General features: G+C 48.0%; 1 protein-coding gene across 4 annotated transcripts in view; it reads right to left on the reverse strand.

The window, feature by feature from the left end:
• LOC119454597 (protein 5NUC-like) overlaps positions 1–21140 on the reverse strand; it is a 141468-nt gene that overhangs the window by 92387 nt on the left and 27941 nt on the right. For 3 of the 4 annotated variants that reach the window (XR_007466724.1, XM_049666907.1, XM_037716489.2), the window contains exons 3-6: positions 20507–20738; positions 11846–12034; positions 9016–9216; positions 2610–2870 (exon numbers count right to left, since the gene is read on the reverse strand). Coding sequence is in view for 3 of the 4 variants with exons in the window: in XM_049666907.1 (XP_049522864.1) it covers positions 2610–2870; positions 9016–9216; positions 11846–12034; positions 20507–20738 (883 nt within the window). In the remaining variant the exon portion in view is untranslated. The remainder of the gene's footprint in view (positions 1–2609; positions 2871–9015; positions 9217–11845; positions 12035–20506; positions 20739–21140) is intronic. The other variant, XM_049666906.1, reaches the window with a different exon arrangement.

Below are 21140 nucleotides of genomic sequence, written 5' to 3' on the forward strand. Positions count from 1 at the left end.
CGTCGGCTATCGCGGCCGGGCTGAGTTGCGCTGCCATCGCCAGGGCATGGGCCAGCTTGATTTGGCTTACATTCTGGACTTTCAGGCCACCTCGGCATCTAACACTGTCTCTATAGTGCTGCCTCGGTAGACAGGGGAGTCTGGATACGGCGTCGAGACGCTTCTTCACACCGGCGAGGTGCGGCGTTCGCCGGAGACGCCACCACGTTGTGCCGAAATTGCATGCACGTCTTGGTCGCACACACCATGTTGCTTGCGCTTCGAAAGGGCCGTGGTCCATCCGGGCTAAAGGCACTCTTCGTGCGTAATGTCATCACCTTCAACCTCAACTTGCACAAACATCTTGTCGTAGAAAAGGAACAGCCGCGAGGGAGGGGAGTCCCTCCACAGCGCCTTCGCAAGGGAAGGATGCCTAGCTGGTTAGGCCTAGCAGCCGTTCGGCGTGGTTTGGCAGAAAAGCTAAGAAAAAAAATTTTCAATACGACTACTCACCGAGAAAAGTCCGGTATCGGTGTAGTCCTCAGAACAAACTGTGTAAAATGAAGTAATGTTCAGCCACAGGAGCCACAGGTTTTCAACCAAAAACGTGTGAAGTAGCAAGAGCCAATGTGTTGACTGAACTGAACTGAACTTGTGGCCGTACCCTTTGTAACGGGTGAGCAGTAATCAAACATACTCGGGCCAAAAAATAAGGGCAAAAAAGAAAAGAATAAAAGAAAGGAAAGAAAGAAAAGAAAGAGGTTCACTAGCGGCGCACTAGAGTCCACCACTCGCCTTTTCGTCACCATCACCGCAGCCAGCAGCTCGTCCCCCTTGCCTGATGTGGCATCGTCAGCTGAGCGAAATCCCAGGGTGCGTGATAAGGTGGCGTCTCCTGGTGGTAAAGTGGGAAGCTTCTTGCATCGTAGCACTACGTGTTCAATGCTCTCGTCCTCCTCACCGCATGCCCTACAGATGGTCGTACCCTTGTAACGGGTGAGCAGTAATCAAACATACTCGGGCCAAAAAATAAGGGCAAAAAAGAAAAGAATAAAAGAAAGGAAAGAAAGAAAAGAAAGAGGTTCACTAGCGGCGCACTAGAGTCCACCACTCGCCTTTTCGTCACCATCACCGCAGCCAGCAGCTCGTCCCCGTTGCCTGATGTGGCATCGTCAGCTGAGCGAAATCCCAGGGTGCGTGATAAGGTGGCGTCTTCTGGTGGTAAAGTGGGAAGCTTCTTGCATCGTAGCACTACGTGTTCAATGCTCTCGTCCTCCTCACCGCATGCCCTACAGATGGTGTTGGCTATGGTGGGGTCGTAGTGGTGGCGATATGCCAGCGTTCTGAGTGCGCCGGCCCGCGCCTCAAATAACAGACTGCTACCAATGCTGTTGTCGTAGAAGTCCTCCCGGTGGATGTCTGTCTTGCACGCCCTGTGCAGCTGCAGTGTCGACTTGGTGTCCATGGCCACTCGGCACATTTCTGTTTCGCGTTGGCGCACCTGATTGCTTACCGCCTTGGCCGACACCTGGGCGTTGTCCGCTTGCGTAGGGCAACAGAAAAACCCAAACTTCTTGCGCAGTTGTTGCAGACGCTTCATCCACCTTGTTCGCAAGCCGTTGACAGTGACGTAGTCAAACACCCTACGTGCCCACCGGTGCTTCCCCATCGCCTGCAGTCGCCCATCGTACGAAATCTTGCTGTTGGCCTCGCGTGCCTCAAAGCATGACCAGCCAAGGTCTCCCTGGATGGCCTCGTTGGCGACGTTCCCATGGCATCCCGTTCCGAGGCGTCCGACGACCCGCTGGCCTCGCTCCAGCCACTCTCGAGTCGGCGAAGACATGCAAATGATGGCGTTGGCAAAGGTGAGGGCAGGGACGTGTACCGCCTTCCAGAGCTCGCGAACCATGACGTAGCGGTTGAAGCCCCATAAGCCTCGCCGGCGTAGGACACTGCCGGCCCGCCTTGACGCCGTACGTAGGTGATCTTCGTGGGTAGCAGTGTAGTCAGGCTGCGTGCACAGGTTGACGCCCAGGTACCTATATACAGTCGCCTGTTCAACAGCCTCGCCTCCAGGAAGCGTGAAGGATTGATCAACTTCGGCAGGGCCGGAAAAGTGTAGCACGGCAGACTTCTTGGCTTAAATGAAAGGCCTATGCCGCCATTTCGTCCGCGCAGCTGTTCATCTGTGCCTGAAGATCCGTAGCACTTCCTGCCATCAGCACGATGTCGTCCGCGAAAACAAGACCAGGTAATACCCAGCAGCCCTTGATCCCCCCGTCAACGTACCCAAGGGTGAACCCAAGACCCAACTTCAGAAGCTGGCGCTCCACCCGGGACACACGAGTCGGGGGCGCCGACTAGTACATCCGTACTAGTCGGCGCCCCCTGGTGGTCTCGGGAGGGAGGTCAAAGAATAAAAAATCTATCCAGCGACGCGTCGCGAGTGACCAGTTTTGACACGACGGCACGGTTGATTAGAGAGGCGCGCACGGGATTGATACGTTGCAAAATACGTTGCCCAATACGAACAGTTCATAGCATTCAATTAGTCATTTTACAAAAGCATCGCTTCATATAGACTCCAAAATGTGCCTTAAATTATTATAATTCTGCTTGTTTTTACTCACCTTTTTGCTCAATAGAATCTCTTGCAATACCCCCATTCAGTACTGCCGCGTTCACAATGGACCAAGCGTTCTTGACCATGCTATCCCTGTTTGTATAGTAATCGAAGAAAGCATCTGCCATTAAGTTGACTGCGTTGCATTCTTTGTAGCGGCACAGCTTATCATTCGCTTCCAGAAGCACCTTCGTAGAGCCGACGACTTCCTTCACAGCATCATCCACTATTTTCTTGTATGGCTGGAGGCTTTCAAGCATTTCCTCGTCTGTAAAATAAACCGAAACCAGCAGCTGAAATGAAATCGGTGTCAATATTTTTGTACGTTACGTTTGGTAGTAAACTGGTAAAGTAAAGTAAAGGTTCGAAAAATGGCGCAGTTTCGCCCGAAGGGTGAAGCATCGATTACGATAGCAACTTAGTAGATAACTCTGCTAAGCAAAGATAGTAGTTTAATGGGCCGTATAATGTTGTAAGCATTCGCTTACTAACTAAATAGACAAGCATGGCGTTATGCGTGCACAGGTAAACATTGACATATCTGGCTTGATAACCGCGGAAACTAGCTGTGAAAACGCCGGAGTACGAAAGCGCGCCATCAGAAGTGGGCAAATTGACCTTCGCGCTGTCTCTCGTCTCGCTCCAACGCGAACTAAACGTCAAAAGCGCAGCGCATACGAAGCTACCGGACCTCGGCGCATGCGCGTTGTCCTCATCGCAGATCGCTATGAAGATGAGGCCTAATGTGCAACATTGCACATTGCCCGCACTGTTAACCGTGCTAACCGCATGTTAGGCTGTTTTGCCATAAATTCGGTTCTGCTCCTTCTGTCAAATTGCTGCTGTACCAAACTCTTGAGAGCAGTAACGTTTAAGACGCGGACCTTAGATAGGATCTATTTCTAGTAAACTTGTTGCTGTAGTTGAACTTCAGATAAACGCTGGTAGACGTATTACTAGCAACTACAACTATGCAGATAGTGTCACGTCCATGAAAAGCACTTTCGAGTGCATCCTCCCGCAAAACGCATCCTTCCGTAAAATCATCAGCTCATGCTACGGCTCGAATTCATGCTTCGGCTCGACTTACAGTATTGAGTGTTTTCAATGTGTTCGGAACAAACGAATATCCTCCTAAGACTTCTTGCACTTTTCACATTGCCTTCAACTTTTTTTCAGAAATCGCACGGAAGTGATTACCCAAAATATTAATTCTTGGTAGGAAGTACGGTGGACATGTAACTGTAGACAAGTTGTTTACTCATATTTTTGTCACCCGCTTTCAAGAAAGGAGATACTTAATGGATCTAGACCGCTGTGTTGTCCCAGGTAGCCGAAAGCAACCTTGAGGTGTGATTAGAAATAATCGAAATTGTGTGAAAATACCGGACGCAGCAGCAACATTGCAATGCACTACACGAAGTTCCAACTTCATCTCTGCGTTTAGGCAATGAAATGCAGTTTTTACAATAGCAAACATGAGGAGATGATGTACGTAGATAGTTATTTTTTCACGTACACGGAGATGCAGCTTTTGGCATCTAAACGTGGCATTTAAATTTAAAGAACTATTCTGATGTTCATAACATAACAGTAGACAATAAAAATCTATATGAAGAGCAATTATGTCCGATAGCTGTATTTGGGTCTCAGGAAGAAAGAAGCATTTAATCGCATGTAAATCACACACCCATTACAGCAACCACGAAAAAAAAATCGAAGAAATAAGTGCATACAACGCCTAAGCCTTTTCAAAAACAATCCCCCATTCGCATGTGCACGAATAATCGCCGTCGTACTTTCGACAAGCAACCATGTTCCCCACCTCTTTGTCAACGCTCATGGCAGAGAACGTTGCCCTGAAGATAATTGCACGCAACACATGCTGAGCTGCCACGAAAACACGGCTTCAAATGAAATGCGCTTACGCGGTGAAACCACATATGATATGATGTGGTGATCACATATGATATGTGATCACCACATATGGGTGCCTTATACAAATTCTGTATTCTTGTGAGAAATCATCGGTTTTTGGGTGTCTTTGATGACCGAGACCTCTCCTGGAGCCCTCAGGTTGCCCACTTGAAGAAGAAGCTCACATCTATGGTTCACGTTTTCAAATTCATCGCCGGTAAAGCGTGGGGATCATCAGTGAGCTCTATGCTACAGTTGTACCGAGCACTTTTTATCGGCTTCCTACGCTATAGCTCTCCCGTGCTTGCTAAAACATGCAAATCAAATCTTCGAGCCCTTCAGAGCGTGCAAGCACAGGCATTACGTGTTTGCCTCGGCCTTCCGCGGAGCGCCTCAACAGCAGGAACAGTTATCACGGCTCAAGACCATCCGATCACGACTTACATGACCATCGACACGCTTAGGGCCCATATTCGCCACGTTTCACGGATGCAATCAAGCTCTCTTGCCTCCCTGCCAGAACGACGACCACAGGCGTCATTCTCCAACGTGGTCAGCATTCATAGTGCCTCCCTACCATCGGGGTTCACACCCTCGACACGTTCACCGTCAGCGTTGTGGTGTTCAAAACATCCTGAAGTGCGCCTTTACGTTCCAGGAATAAGAGAAAAGACGGACATGCCCACTTTGGCCTTGAAGCAAGCAGCTCTCGATTGCTTGCACTCTTTCTACTCTGACCGAATCCACATATATACGGATGGCTCTTCCACTCAGACCAGCTCCACCGGAGCGGTGGTTATACCATCACGATCAATGAGCATCACATACAAGACTTCTCACGTGACATCATCGACCGCTTCGGAGCTTGTTGCCCTCCGAGGTGCCATTGATTATATTAACAACCAACCGGCTAATCGGTGGGTAATATTATGTGATTCAAAGGCGGCCCTACAATGTCTTTTGTCAGCTTTCCGTCGCGGGTCCTGCGAACAACTCGTCTCGGAGATACGAGAAATGCACCACCATACGATCGCAAAAGGACACGACGTCGTGTTTCAGTGGCTGCCGAGTCATTGCGGTATCACCGGCAACGACATCGCCGACGAAGCTGCTAGGAAAGCACACGAAGGAGCAAATATTGTTTCTGTACCTTTATCGAGGACTGACGCAGCCCAACACCTAAGCAAGCTAGCGCAAACTATGACATTGGAGAAGTGGCATACAACTGAATTCGCCCAACATTGGTTGCATTCTCTCGACCCATCTATGTAGCTGCGGCTGTTGCCTGGATTTCCGCGAAATGAGGAAACAGTGCTGTGCCGCTTACGCTTGGGTATTGCATTCACCAATGCTTACACGTGTTTGATTGGAATGGCTGATAGCGCCGAGTGTAATGCCTGCGGTGTCGATGAGACTATAGAACACCTACTATGCTACTGTCCATCTTTTCAAAACGAAAGACATGACCTCTGCAACGTTCTCAATAGGCTAGATAGAAGACCGTTCACTTTGAGCAAGATCTTGGGACCATGGCCTCGAATATCACAGCTGCGAAAGGCCACAAAAGCGCTGCTGCGATTTTTAAAAACATCAGGACTGAGTGACCGTCTATGACCTGGACTGATTGATAATCAGTGATAGAACAGATATCTGTTGCTACGTCGGCGATATCAAGAGTGGACTTTCTATTCTTCTCTTAATCTCTCTCTCCCCTTTTTCCTTCCCCCAGTGTAGGGTAGCCAACCGGGCTCAGTCCTGGTTAACCTCCCTGCCTTTCATTAAATCATTTTCTCTCTCTCTCTCTGTATTCTTGTATTCTTATACAAATTCTTGTATAAGCCACCCCTTATTATTCTGTAAAACTTTTAAACTTTCGAAGCGGTAGTAACAGCACTTTTGGTGGCAGACACTCCGCCAAACAGCGCTGGTTAGGTTTAATAGCCTAGGCAGGCATGCTGGTGTACAGTAAACTGTCGCGTGAAGTTGGGCGCGCATCGGTGATCGGGATGAGATTATGTGCGCGGGCAAGGCTGAGGATAGCAACACCAGCGAGGCTACCTACCAAGTACGTATGTACGAACTTGGTAGGTAGCAACAAAGCGGGTTAAGCTCGTGTTTCGGCGTTAAGCCTCAAGCTGAATTTGCGCAACACAACATGAACAGCCAGCTTCCCCTTGCTTAGCCTGCGGTGGCTGGTATAAAATGGAGATGGCGGAAAACGGGGAGTTAAAAATGCCTCTAAAGCGAATCGTCGGCGAAGAAGAGTTGAGAGAGCGATGCCGTATAGGTGCCGAAAGGGCTGACCAACTTTATAGAGCCAGGTACTTTTTGTTTCTGGTATAGGCAAGAAATTCACTCTCACCGACAGCTCCGACGGCCATTGCTACAGGGATGACAGGTAGACATCTTTTATTCCTTCCGGAACGGAGCAGTATCTGGCTACGCCCCCCCCCCCCCCCCCAAAAAAAAAAAAAAAAAAACACTATTTTATTCCGCATAAATGAAACTGGCGCTTACGCGGCAGTTTCATGTCGGGAATTTCCGTGGTGTGGTGACATTGGCGTGATGCACTGCTGCAGTGGGCGGAGTCGCAAAAATTTTAATCAATACTGTAGTGCAAAGGCGAAAAATGCATAAAATAAATTTTTCAAGCCCTCCAGGAACCCGACAATGGTGTTGCACGCCTCGGCAACGCTAGCTACAACTACCCCGTTTCGACGGCCAGGTTTCAACTCGAGTTACTCAACCAGAATTACAGAGCCAGCTGCAATGCATGTGACCGGTTGTGGTTCGAGCGCAACGTGGTACTCGTTGGTGCAATTCGTTCGGAACAACACCGAAGAAACACACGACAAGCTTCGCTTACCCCCAGCTCCGCTGCAGGGGAGGGGCTACTAATATTTTTTCGGCCTAATCATGCATAATGATAATCTACAAGTCAAATCCCGCATCGGAATGGCTTACAGTGCTATCTGTGATAGTCGCGAGAAGAAAGAAACAATCGAACATATCTTGTGTCATTGTCCCCGCTGCATTGTGCCCAGAGACAGACAATCGTGACGACGCTGGCGCGCCTCGACGACCGGCCGCTTTCTGAGCAGACGCTCTTAGAGTGCCGGCTGACGCGGTCTTCACACCAGAAGGCGATGAGCGCGCTGCTGAGGTTCCTCCGGAAAAGCGACCTGCTTGAACGACTGTGACGCTCCTGAGTTTCTTTGTGTGTGTGTGTGTGTTTTCTTTTTTTATCTCCCTCTCTAGATGTGTGCATTTTTCTTTATCTTTCTGTCTCCTCTTACCTCTTCCCCAGTGGAGAGTAGCAAACGTGATATCTACCTTCCGGTTAACCTCCCTGGATTTCCTATCTCATTTATCTCTCTCTCTCTCTACACGTCGTATCCGATTTTTTGCAAGAGTTCGGGAGGTCGCGTGACCCACAGGTGAAGTGTCAATATTCCGAAAATGATACATCAATCATGAAGGGCTAGCGACATAAAGGGAATAGAAACATATTGGAATAGCTTTACGTCATATAGTACTTCTCTTTCTTTCTTGCCGTTTAAGGAACCATTAATTTTGAAGCGAAAGCTTCATAACGCTACCTCGGGCAGCCGTTGGCGATTCAAGAGTTTTCACCTTGAGAGCTAGAGGTCAAACCACAAGAATACATTAAGGCATGTTTATAGTCCATCGGCACGCGGGCTAGCGTCATCAGACGCCGGGCTCGTCGGAGCGCATTGGCCGCGCGACCGGTTGCATTCGCAGCGCCAGTACATCGAACCATCGGTCGAACTATGGCCACTGTTGTTTTCGCCAACATGACATAACGTGTGCGCGCGTTCACGCTGCGTTGGACTATATATGGAGCCCTGAAAGGAGACATTGCCGCCATTGCCCAAGTAGAGTTCGGCCCGGCTGTGTATTGCAACCAAGTCTCACTACTTTACTGATCACCGCAGTGTCTTCATAGGCATAAAAAATGATGAATAAACTATGTATCTATTGCAAACATGTCTGTATATCATTGCGAAACCACACCTCAGCCACACCTCGATAATGGGCCTAGCCAGGGCAATCAAGCTTTCGCTATCAACCAGGGTTAACCAAAGCTAAACCACCGCAATTTTTGTATTTGTCATCACCTGGCACTTGTGTCAACGTCTTGTGCAAATCCTACTAGTAATCACACTATTCGCTCCGTGATTACTCAAAACTAATTACTATTCATTCCGACTTGATATTGAAAAAGATATGATGCTCCCACAGCCTAAGGCAATAACATATGGGTTTTTAAAAATTATTGCATAACCAAGATTTTTTTCGTGTATTTCCGGACCCTACCACTCCCCCTGTGTAAAGCATGCCCTGCTTGAGGGTATCAATAAATTAAATGACATGTTGCATCTTGAAGAGAACAAGAAGTGCTGGCTTTATGTATGCCCTAGGTATATGACAGTATGAGGAGCCAAACTTGCAACGTATGTGCTTGCAAACCTTACCTTCTGTGTAACTCTGGTTAAGTAAAATTGGGTTTCCGGACCATCTGGTAATATTTCCAGAGGTTCGGTCAATTTCTAGCTCTAAATAACCGAGATATTTTCCAAAGCGATAATCTTGGACGATCAGGCAGCGCCCACCATTAGTGCGGTTGTGTATGTAGGGGTATGGTCCTTCGGGTTTGTCTTTCACTGGAGGATCTCCTGAAAAGAAGATATAGAAATGTACAATTGCAAGAAATAGTGTTGATACGTTGGCATTACCTTTGCGTAAAAAATGCGGACGCTACGAGCTGTTGAAATTGCTTTAGGTGAAGCTTTCGTTGGTTTGCTAAGACAGCGGTTTTCCGTACACGACTATTTAAAGTAAAGAGCACCTGAGTAAGTTTGACACATTTTTGCTTGGAAATAATGATGCAGCTTAGCGCTACGAATAAGATTTCATTTTGGGAGTAGTATGACACAACGACTCGGACGTCACAGTTTAGTCTAGTAATGCTGCTTTCAATATCACATTTGTTTCTCTGATGCGGTATTATAATTATATATGTAGCATTCATAGCTGTGCACAATACTAAACCACGGTGTAGTCAATCTGAGGCATCTCTACAAATATTCTTAATTTATGCATTGACTGAACAAAGGGATTACTTTTGCTCCTAGATAATTTTCTTAACATGTATCCAGTTGACGGTCAGTTGATAAGCGTCTTTAGTATAGACAGCAGCAAGAGCCTTAAGATTAAAAATTAAGCCAGTTCCACGCTTGTGAAATCTGATGAAACAGTAGAGCTCTGCAAGCGTGGGTGTATAGCGTAGTGGGTACGACGCTCGCCTTCGGACCATCATTACCCAATTTCAAATCCCACCTCTCTGTCTTTCTTTATCTATCTTTCCTTTTCTCTCTGTGTGTCACTCTCTCTCATTTTCTCTTTCTCTCGCCCATAGCAAGTTGTGTTACAATCGTCGGTACAACGCAATCATATGGTTCCCATAAATTGATGTTCTGCAAGCGTGGGTGCCCAATCATTAGGCCTATAGCCTAGTGATTATGACGCTCGCCTTTGGACCGCGGGTACACGGGCTCGAATCCCACCTTGCCAAGAAAGCTATTTAATTTCATTTATTTATCTCGCTCTCTTTCTGTATCTCTTTGTCTCTCTGCACCTACTCTCCTCATTTCACACTCTCTCCACTTCGCTCGAGATTGCGAACACCATCGCCCCATAGGGATCAACCTCGACCCAAAACAGCTCCGGTGTTAAAAAAGGGCAGAATTACATTTAACTGGAGGGAAAAAAATCAGAGCTCTTCCACTATTGTCAAGATGGAAGCCAATGAAGCTGTGACTTGGGTGGGTCCGTTATAGTGAATATTGCTATGGGCAATTTATATATTATCATTATTAAATATTTAGAGCGTCTTCGGCATGTTCGTCAAAGAGCAAGGACACCGGCATCTTGCTTGACCGGGCGCGATGACCAAGTAGTGCGTTTGCAGCGCCAAGACCGCCCCATCGTGATAGACTAGCGTATGAGCCACAGCGTCCATAAGCCGCAGCACGCTGCAGGGCTTCGTCAGAATCCTGACGTCAGAATTGTCAGAAACGAGTGTCCGTCCCCTAGCGAGTCCAAAGGACAACTGCTGATAACAGCGCTAGCACGATCTCTACGTCACGAGACAAAGGGGCACAACAATTGGTGGGACGTGCCGCCACAGAGCATCGCGACACTTGTAAAATAGGCATCGTCTGTGGCGAGGGGAAAGTCGCAGTTTCGTCCGAAAGGCGAAGCATCGAATGCGAAATCAAATAGTGGTTTCATAGGATAGTGATTTCATGAAGAATCTTCGCCATCGCCAAGTCGAATACCACCCGGGCGATCAAGTTTGGGTGTGGACGCCGGTGCGCCACCAGGGGTTGTCAGAGAAACTGCTCAGTCGCTACTTTGGACCCTACAAAATGCTGCGTCGCTTTAGGGACGTGAACTACGAGGTTCTCGCGGATAGTGCCATATCGCCCCAGCGTCGAAGGCACCACTCGGAGATTGTGCAAGTTGTATGACTCAAGCCTTATTTCGCGCGATAGTGGGACATCTCTACTTTATGACTTACTTTCTTTTTTCCTCTTCACCACCTGCCCCTTTGCTCACTTTCTGTTCGTTCCCGCTTTTTTTCTCTACCTACGTCGACTAGCACTAGCATCTGGATGATGCCCGTTTTTTTTCACCTTTATCACTAGAATTTCTCTTGAAATAATAAGATTTGTATATCGTTCACTACAGATTCATGGATATTTTTGTTAGGTTTTCATAAAGTTGGCTCTGAAATATTGTATTCTTTTTCTTGAATCACTCGTTACTGCATTCGTGAGAGGTATCTGGCGTTCGGCGTTTACAGAGGCATCTGGCGTTTACGTATTCTACTTTTTCTTAGGCATACTCCATTGCTTATTGAATGCTCTCTAATCAAGTAATGCATGTATTGTAGGTATGTGAAAGGAAGGAAAGCAACCAGAGCATGCGTAAGGACGATGCTAGTTTTACGCAACAAACGCTTGCTCCACCAAGTGCTTTTAGGCTTTAGGCTTTTTGTGCACTGCCTTTACATTGCCAGCAGGTCACGAGGTGCGGCGAGCACGAGCCAGTATTCAGGCAAGAAGAGAAGAACAAGTTGTTTTTGGGTCGGCCATCTTCTTGGCTAGTGCTCGTCTCTGTCGGTGGAGTACTTCTTGTTATAAAGGCCTTCTGTAGCACGTGACAATATTAAGTACAAATCTTGTACATTCGTCTGATACTCTTATAAAGTCTAATAAGACAAAAAAGAACCATACATACCAGTGTAAAGGAAAGTGTTTGTATGGCCTCCGACTATAAGGTCTAGATCGGGACACTTTTCCGCAAGTATTTGATCAACGTCAAAACCAACGTGACTAATCAGGATGAATATATCGACACGACTTTCATTTTTGAGCCGTGCTATCTCTGCATTAATGCTGTCAGCCTCTGAGAGTATGACCACCCCACCTGGAAAAAAATGATTTTTTTTGTAATAAATATATGTTTGTGTAATAACAGGCCGAGCGCATTCAGACATAGACGGATAACCTTATATTGAGTTGATATGCGCTCATGGATGACCATAGATATGATACACAAGCTGCGTTGCAAAAACGTGATCGTTTCCGCAAAACGATCACTAACTGCGCCTCCTTCCAACATTTCATCCCGTACTGATCCTTTGTACAACATTGCTGTGTCGTTTGCACGTACAAACTTCTACTTAGGTTCTTTTTTTGCCCGGCACTTTCATTGACTGGAACACCTACTTGGATCCCTTGCTGCTATTCCGGACAGAAGTTTCTAGACCCCTATTTTCTAGGGGAACAGTACAATCATGCATGTTAGTATTCCGCATTTTGTGTTCTGTTGTGCTAAATACTTCTCTATATTCGCGGACAACTTTCTATGGCAATAAAGGGAAAGCTACCGAGGCAAAGCGCGCACAAGTGAGAGCGCTTCTGAAAAGAGTCCCGCGTTTTAATCCAAGTTGGTTTTGGCTGGGGAAGGGAAAATATATTAAGTTTATTAGCAACAGTTAAATAAGACAGAGCACACCACTGAGCACAAAAGTTTACTTATATTGCGGCTTTTCCCTTCCGAACCTAGGCAAACGCGTAACCGTCGCACGCGAAAGCGTCTGCTCCGAGCAACTGAAAGCATTCTCAAGCGCTGCCGGACTACTTGGCGCGGTAACACATCTGCAGCTTTCCCTTCATTGCCACAGAAAAATTTCCGCGAGTACAGCGCTTGTAAGTCTTAAAAATAAATAAGCGGACACCATGTAAGGGTAACATAGTAGGAGGTAATAATTAGGTAGGAAATAAATTGATGGTGCAACTTTTTGCTCCCGTTTTACAAGAGTGCGTTCAGAATTCGAGAATAACACGGTGTTACATATTGTCACCGTAATAACAGGACAAGCAACAGCCGGCCACACAGCGGAACAGCTCCGATCGAGCAGTACTTCTTAGTCGTCTTCGTCTCCATTCACCGGAATCTCCGCGGCGCGCCAAATAAAGCTCAAGCAAATTGTAACCGCACAACGCACGGAGATGCACTGAGTTTACGTGTCAATATGTAGCTGTAGCGTTCCAAGAATGAAACGCTGAGGGTCATAGGAAAGCATGTTATTTTTCAATGGAACACTGGGGTGGGCTAGTTGGCATTGCATATTAATATCTTTTAGCGCAAGGAAACCCACGACACGAGAGTGTACTGTGTGCCTTCTCACGTGTCGTGCGTTTCCTTGCGCTAAAAAGTTTTCACGTTATTGTTGCTCGTTTTTTAACGCAGTTACAAGGTGTAGACCCTAAGGAAACTTGGTATGCCTGCAGTTTTTTAGATGACATAGCTAACACGGAGCGAGCATGACATGATAGCCGTGCTGCAAAACCTGGAGGTATAGAGATTTGAAGTCTTGCTTAATGGAAAACAAATTCCACATACTTAGGAAATTTCACTCTTAATATGAAGGGAAAAAATGCGGAGCCGTAAGGAACCACTGCTGCGCGCGCCGTGATAAGCGATACGTGAAACCTGCAATGAGACGGCGTGTTTGGATTCGTATTATTATGCGATTTATGGCTTCCGAGCACAATGCCGCGCAGTGAGCGCTTCTCACCAAGTAAATGACAGAGTGCGGATGCGTGGGCTCTTTTAGGAAGTACTAGCACTGCGCTATAGCCATTCGAACCTCTAGCTGTGCTGTCCATTCTGCGCACTTTGAATAAAATATTTATCTATAACCAGTGAAACAACGTAGCTGCCACCCCGCTTTCCAATTAATTTGAAGCGTAGGATTAAAAGGCTTAGGAAAAAGCACAAAACTCAATTACCCGTGTATGCTGAACTTAAAGAGAACCTCTCAACGAAGTTGAATACAGCCAGGCAAAACTATTTCAATAATCAACGTGTTGAATCAATAATAATAATCAATAATCAATAATCAACTTGTTGAACAAGTGGTGGAGTGTGCTCTTCCGTCCTCCGTCCTCCGACTCCCCGCACAACCTCCTGGAGCTTCGATCAGGTCACTGATTGTGCCAGCTGTCAGCCAGCATGTCGCAGGACGCGCCAACAGGCACTTCTACATCAATCATCCCGGCCTCCACTACCCCAGCCTCTCCGTATTGGATTATCAGTGGGCACCAGCGTGAGCCCCATCTGTTTGCAGGACTTCGCGGTGAAGACGTCGAGGATTGGCTAGACGACTACGACCGAGTCCGTTGGTACGATCCGACCGTTGGTACGATCCATCCAAGCTACGTCACGTCGCCTTTTATCTCACAGGAGTAGCGAAGAATTGGTTTTTCAACCATGAGGTTAGATTTCACTGGCTTGAGAACTTTCAAACAGCAGCTCCGACAAATCTTCGGCACATCGGCTGTTCGTTCCGCCCTCGCAAAAAAGACGCTCGACACTCGCAAGCAACAACCCGGGGAATCTTATACGTCGTACATCGAGGATGTGCTTGCTCATTGTCGACACGTGAACACGACCATGACCGAATCGGACAGGGTTCTCCACATCCTCAAAGGCATCGGAGATATTGCTTTCAATGCGTTAGCCATCCAGAACCCTGCTACCGTCGCTGATATAGTCACTACTTGCCAGTGCCTTGACGAACTCGTTCAGTACGGTTGCAGCCAGACACTACTGCACACACTACCGCCGACGACCCTACGTTACGAGGAATGATCCGCGCAATAATACGAGAAGAATTACATTATCTTGGCTTCGCCGCAGGGCCTATGCCTCCTCATGCCTCGGATACCAATCTGCGAGACGTTGTCAAGGAGGAATTGGCATCCATGGCTGGTGCAGCGTACATGAACCCTCTAGCCCCTATGGCACCACCAACGTACGCACAAGTAGCCGCAGCTTCTCCAGTCATCGTTCCACCAATGCCTCCAACACCATCGCCTGCCCACATGGCTTCCAAGACTACCAGCGCGCCTACACAACCCAGCTATCCGCAGTAGCGTCCGCCTCGTCCCATCTGCTACTATTGCGGCTATCGTGGCCACATAGCACGCCTTGGCCGCAAACGCCAGCAAGACGAGCGTCGCGGATATGACGTATACGATCGGGATGACTTTTCGTCATCATTACATTGGCACCACATTGGCTACATTACATAGGCACTACATTGGCTTGCGCCACTGAACTGGAGTCTATATCTGTTGTTTCCTTTAAAGGAGCTTCCTTTGCAGTTGTTTCTGTTGGACGAGCCGCATCTCCTTCTGCTCTTGCAGCTGCCATCAGCTCCGACCTGACACCTTCACAGTCACATCAGTTGCTTGCTTTGCTCCAAAAACATGAAGCTTTGTTTGACGAGCATTCCACTTCGTTGGGAAAGACTTCGATTACGATGCATCAGATAGAGACATATGGTACATCCATCGTGCGCCGTCGACCGTATCGCGTATCGCTAGCCGAGCGGAAAGTCATTGACGAGAACGTCACCGACATGCTCGAACTGAGCATAATACACCTCTCTGCTAGCCCTTGGTCTTCCCCGTTGTTTTGGTTCGCAAAAAAGACGGCTCTGTGCGATTTTGTGTCGACTACCGAGCACTCACCAAGATCTCACGCAAGGGTGTGTACCCTATGCCGCGAATAGACGGTGCCTTGGATTCCCTGCGGGGTGCTGAGTACTTCTCGAGTCTCGATCTGCGTTCCGGCTACTGGCAGATACCTATGCATGAGGACGATAAAGAGAGAACAGTGTTTTCAACACCAGATGGGCTCTACGAGTTTAATATGTCATGCCATTCGGCCTCTGCAACGCGCCCGCAACGTTCGAGCGCATGATTGACACCGTTCTTCGTGGCCTGAAGTGGAATACTTGCTTGTGCTATCCGGACGATATTGCTGTTTTCTCGTCAACCTTCTCTCAGCACCTAAAACGTTTGGACGAAGTTCTGACGTGCCTTGCCAACGCTGTACTTCAGCTAACACCAAGTAATGCCATTTTGCGAGCAAGAAAATCAAGGTGTTAGGTCACATTGTGAGCAAAGACGGCATTCGTCCTGATCCTGACAAGGTTTCGGCAGTTCTGCACTTCCCTGGTTCCGAAAAGACCAAAGATTTGCGTAGTTTCTTGGGCCTCGCTTCCGATTTTCGCCGATTCATACGAGACTTCGCCTCAATAGCGTAACCTCTGCACAAATTACTGGGTTCTAATGTTCCCTTTGTGTTGTCTCCCGAAGGTGAATCAGCGTTTGCCATTTCGATGAAGCTACTCCTACCCTCCTGCATACGGATGCTAGTGGTCACGGAATTGGTGGCATTCTGTAACAGCGAGACGACTCTTTAGGTGAGAGGGTCGTCGCGTACGCAAGTCGCGTTCTGACAAACACCGAGAAGAATTACACCATTACGGAGCAGGAATGCCTAGCTATCGTTTGGTCTGTGCGGAAGTTTCGATCTTATCTTCACAGCCGCCATTTTACCATCGTTACAGACCATCATGCATTTTGATGGCTTTCGACGCTGAAGAACTTGTCTGGACCACTTGGTCGGTGGATTCTTCGTCTGCAAGGATACGACTTTACTATTACCTACAAGTACGGTAAAAAACACCAGGATACAGACACGCTTTCTCGCTGTCCGCTTCCTACGACACCATGCAATGGTCCTCCAACTACCTTCCATGACAAGCTTCGGCACGATCCGTCTTCACATGCTTTCTCGTTGGCAACTGTAGACAAAATACCTACACACGACAACACATTCTTCCAATCTCATCATCTTGCGGTGTCTTACTGTCGGCGCATCATAGACCACCTTCAAGGAGCTTCGCGCCAGCCTAACGCCCGCCTTTGACGACAGCTGACGCAATTTAAGATTGACAACCGTGTTCTGTACCGCCATGTCTATCACCCTGACGGTCAACGCTGGGTTTCTGTCCTGCCACACTCTCTACGTGCTGATGCCCTGCAGGCTTCTCACGACGACATGCCTGCTGGTCACCTTGGTTTCCAGAAAACCCATGACCGCATCAAAGGTCGCTTCTACTGGCCCGGCTTGTCCGCCAGTGTAGCGAGGTATGTCGCATCCTGCGCCCGTTGTCAGCGTCGAAAGCTTCCTACATCAGCCCCAAGCGGACAACTGTAACCGGTTCCGTGCCCGTTGCAACCATTTGAAGTCGTTGGCATTGACCTGTATGGTCCTCTTCCTGTGACTCTCACCGGTAAACGATAAATTGTGACTGCCGTTGACCACTTGACACACTACGCCGAAACAGCTTGTGTGACTTCTGCCTCAGCCTCTGAAGTTGCTGCATGCATACTTCAAGCCTTAGTACTGCGTCACGGTGCTCCTCGCGTCATCCTGAGCGACCGTGGAAAAGCATTCCTCTCGCAACTCGTAGACTCAGAGTACTCAGAGCCTCCGGAACCACCCACAAGACTATTTCTAGTTACCATCCGCAAACCAACCGCCTAACAGAGCGCTTTCATCGCACCCTATCAGACATGATAGCCATGTACATCGAACCAGATCACAGAAACTGGGACGCAATTTTGCCATTCGTGACTTTTGCGTATAATATCGCCGTTCAGCGCACGACCAGTTACTCGCCATTCTACCTTGTCTATGGTCGTTCGCCCTCTGCCTATCTTGACGTCTCTTTCTTCGCGCTGACTGTCAATCGATGTCCATTTTCCTCAGAAGAATATGTGTCCCGCATTCTGCGTTTTCGCCAGCTCGTCCGCATCAACACCGAAGCACAGCAACAGGACTGCAAGCAGCATTACGACGCCTCTCATCGCGTCACGTGCTTCCGCCCTGGCGAGGAAGTGCTGCTCTGGACACCAGTTCGTACTCCTGGCTTGTGTGACAAGTTCCAGCTTCGGTTAATCGGCCCCTACAAAGTCTTGGAGCAGACCTCTCCGGTTAACTATCGCGTGGCAACTGTTATTGTTCCAAATGACCGCTGTTGCCGCGCTGCTGATGTTGTCCACGTTTCCTGTATGAAGCCTTTCACGAGGCGTTCCCCGTCCCCTTGAATTGCTGCCAGGATGGCCGCCATCGCGCGGGGGGAAATTGGTGTGGGCATTTATTATGCTATTCATTGTCATCTGTACATGATCATCATCACGTGGGGTTCACATGGCATTCTTCTTCATCATCGCTTGTGAGGCTCTCTCATGTGTGTGAGGTGTGCGTTGGGCGTGGTCGGTTCGCCGCATCCCCGACGCGCAATAAACGGCGTGATAACTGCTGTGTCACAATATTATCTTCCATTTTCTACAGGGTTCCAATGCGCAATCTTCACTTTGATCTGCTTTCATTTGGCTCAGTGCTCGTGAATGTGACATTTACATATACCCCTAATCAAGTGTTGTCTTCTAGAGCGCGCGAAATTTTGTGCTGCGCGAAATGAAGACAAGTGCAAGAGCTCGCGTGCTCTGTGAATGAAATTATTTTCCTTGGATGCCTTATCTTGTGACATCAAATTGAATATTAATTGATGTAGTAATTAAATAATACAGAAATTAGACTCTATGAAGTTGGAAGAGCAGCGAAGCTGTTTAGCGCATGACACAGAGCTGAAACGCAATTTGAAACAATGGTACCAGCATATTTATTGTCCTCATTGGTGGTCATCGTGACGATAGGTACGCTCACACGTTCGCGTATCATCTCTGGCTTTAAATATGTCCGTCCCGTAAGGCAATGAATGGCTTAACCCCTTTAAGCAGTGGATAATACCTCCGTAAACGCGGCCTACCCATTACGACGACAGAAAAGACGTGAAATTCTACACGGCAATGTTGAGCGGCAAAGGAACCAGCTATGGAAGAAGACGACGATGACGAACGCAAGAACAGTGGCACGAGTGCGTTCACGCGGCTGCGCCGATAAGCGCCAACGAGCGAGCTGTGGAAGAAGACGACGCTCGAGCCACTGCTGATGATGATAGTATTTCCGCGCGGACGCCATAAAATCCCCTGGATCCTAGACTTAGACAACTTCACCGTAAAAAAAAGGAGGAGAGGCCCGTGACGTATGCGTCACGCTACCCTCAGGCTCCGCTATGGGCGAACACAGGCAGGCAATTCCGCCTACGGAGACTAGACGGCGGCAAGTGGCGCGAGTGTCTGTTTAATCCCCGACGCTCGCCTCCTGGAATAATGCGTTCGCGGCACTTGAAATATTTCTATCTCTGCTAATAAGTAATCTGGAAAATCCTTGCTGCAGAACAATACTTAGAAAGCACGTAACAACTGCAGCGTATGAAGGAAATTGCTCAGTGGCCTGGTGAGGGGCGCTTTAAGCTGTTTTGCACTGGCTTAAGCAGTTTACAACGCTTCAAACTAGGCCTCAAATAAGACTTAATAGTCCGGTGCTGACCATGACATGAAATGGCCACCACTTAAACGTGAACTAATTCTGTAGTGAGCACTTGTATTACGAAAGCCACCTTAACTATCCAGAAACCAGTCATTGCCGACACCAAAGAAACATCGGCACGATTGCGCCCCACAGCTTGTAGTCATGAATTTTACGACTGGAATGTGGTGTAGCTTTTGCGTTTTTAAACTACGTGTCACGCTCGCCTTTGCCCGAAGAAATCGTAAAGATTCATAAGTGTGGACAGCACGAAACTAGCGCCCCAAAGCTCCAGACAAAAGCTTGTGCATCTGAATTAAAGTTAGACATACATGCCTTCATTTATTTAGTTTTGCTAATCGATAATAAGAATAAGCTTCAAAAAAGTCGCAGTTTCGCCCGAAAGGCGAAGCATTGATTGCGATAGCAAATTAGTGGACAGCTATACTAAGTAAGAATGGTAGCTTTATCGGCCGTATAAACTTGTAAACGCAGGCATACTAACTAAATTAAGAAGCATGGTGTCAGGCGCGCACAAGCAAACATGAAAGAACCTCACTCGATGACCGCTGAAACTCGCTGTCAAAACGCTGGAGTGAGTCAGCGCAGCAGCAACAGCGACCGAATTTAGCTTCGTTCCGGCGCTCACATCAACTCGATCTTAGCCGCGAAAACACAGCGAGGGCGTATTCTGCCCCCGCCGCAGATGGCTTTCAAGATACAGCCACGCGGGCCGGTGATCTCGCCGCTGAACACCCAGTCCCCTTTCTCCGGCAGCCCGGCGGCCGCAGTACAGCGCGACCCCTCCACCTCCCTACCCTCCCTCCTGAGCCTTGTGCGCGACTGGAAGACTGCGCGCTTCCTACCCGCTTCACGCCCTTTTGTGCGCGATTGCCGGCTCACCGTCGCATGCTTATACTCGCACATATAGCGTACGGCGCGCGGCGACGATTTTATCCCCCTCGAACTTTATACGGAACCTGACGGCGATGGCAATGACGACGATGGCAGAAATTCGCTTCAGTGTACACATAATTGCTGTCGCAATAAAATCTCAAGTTCTAAATGTGAAAAACAACTTTTTATCCAACGTCTTACCTGGTTTAGCAATAGTCATTGTCTCCGTAGTGACAACCCCGAGCAGTGCCACTTGCGTTCCTGAAATGTTGTATATTATAGATTTCGGAAGCGTAATGTTTTCCTGCGCGAATAGGGGTTCTTTCGACGTATCCAAGTTAGTTCCGAGCACTGTAACGTTCGCTTCCTTCATTTTTACCAAGAAAGGCACCAGCCCTGCTGGCCCATCGTCAAATTCATGATTTCCAAGGCACTGAAAAGGATCGAACAAAACACAAAGAAAGGCAAATAAAAGTACAGGTAGCTTTCTGATTGTAACAATATTGTTACGTTGCGGAAATCAAGGGATCACATGTAAAGATATACTTACAATATTTACAGGAAATACGGTACACAAACAAGATGGCTGCCGATACTGATATCACCTGGATACGCCAAATCGTTATCTTCCGTCTTTGGGCCACTCTCGGCTGTACCGTAAGATTACTAGCTGAAAAAGCACCGTCACGGCGCTGAAAAAGTAAGGTTTAAGCCTGGACAAATTCACAACGTCAACGGAGAAACGTGAGTCAAGAGAAGCAATCTCGTAGTTGGCTTCACGAAGCGGACGCAGTATAGTGTAGGGCTCATGTGTAGCACGGTAGGAGCTCTTCAG

Source organism: Dermacentor silvarum, chromosome 5 (assembly GCF_013339745.2).
Source record: "Dermacentor silvarum isolate Dsil-2018 chromosome 5, BIME_Dsil_1.4, whole genome shotgun sequence".
NCBI lineage: Eukaryota > Metazoa > Arthropoda > Arachnida > Ixodida > Ixodidae > Dermacentor > Dermacentor silvarum.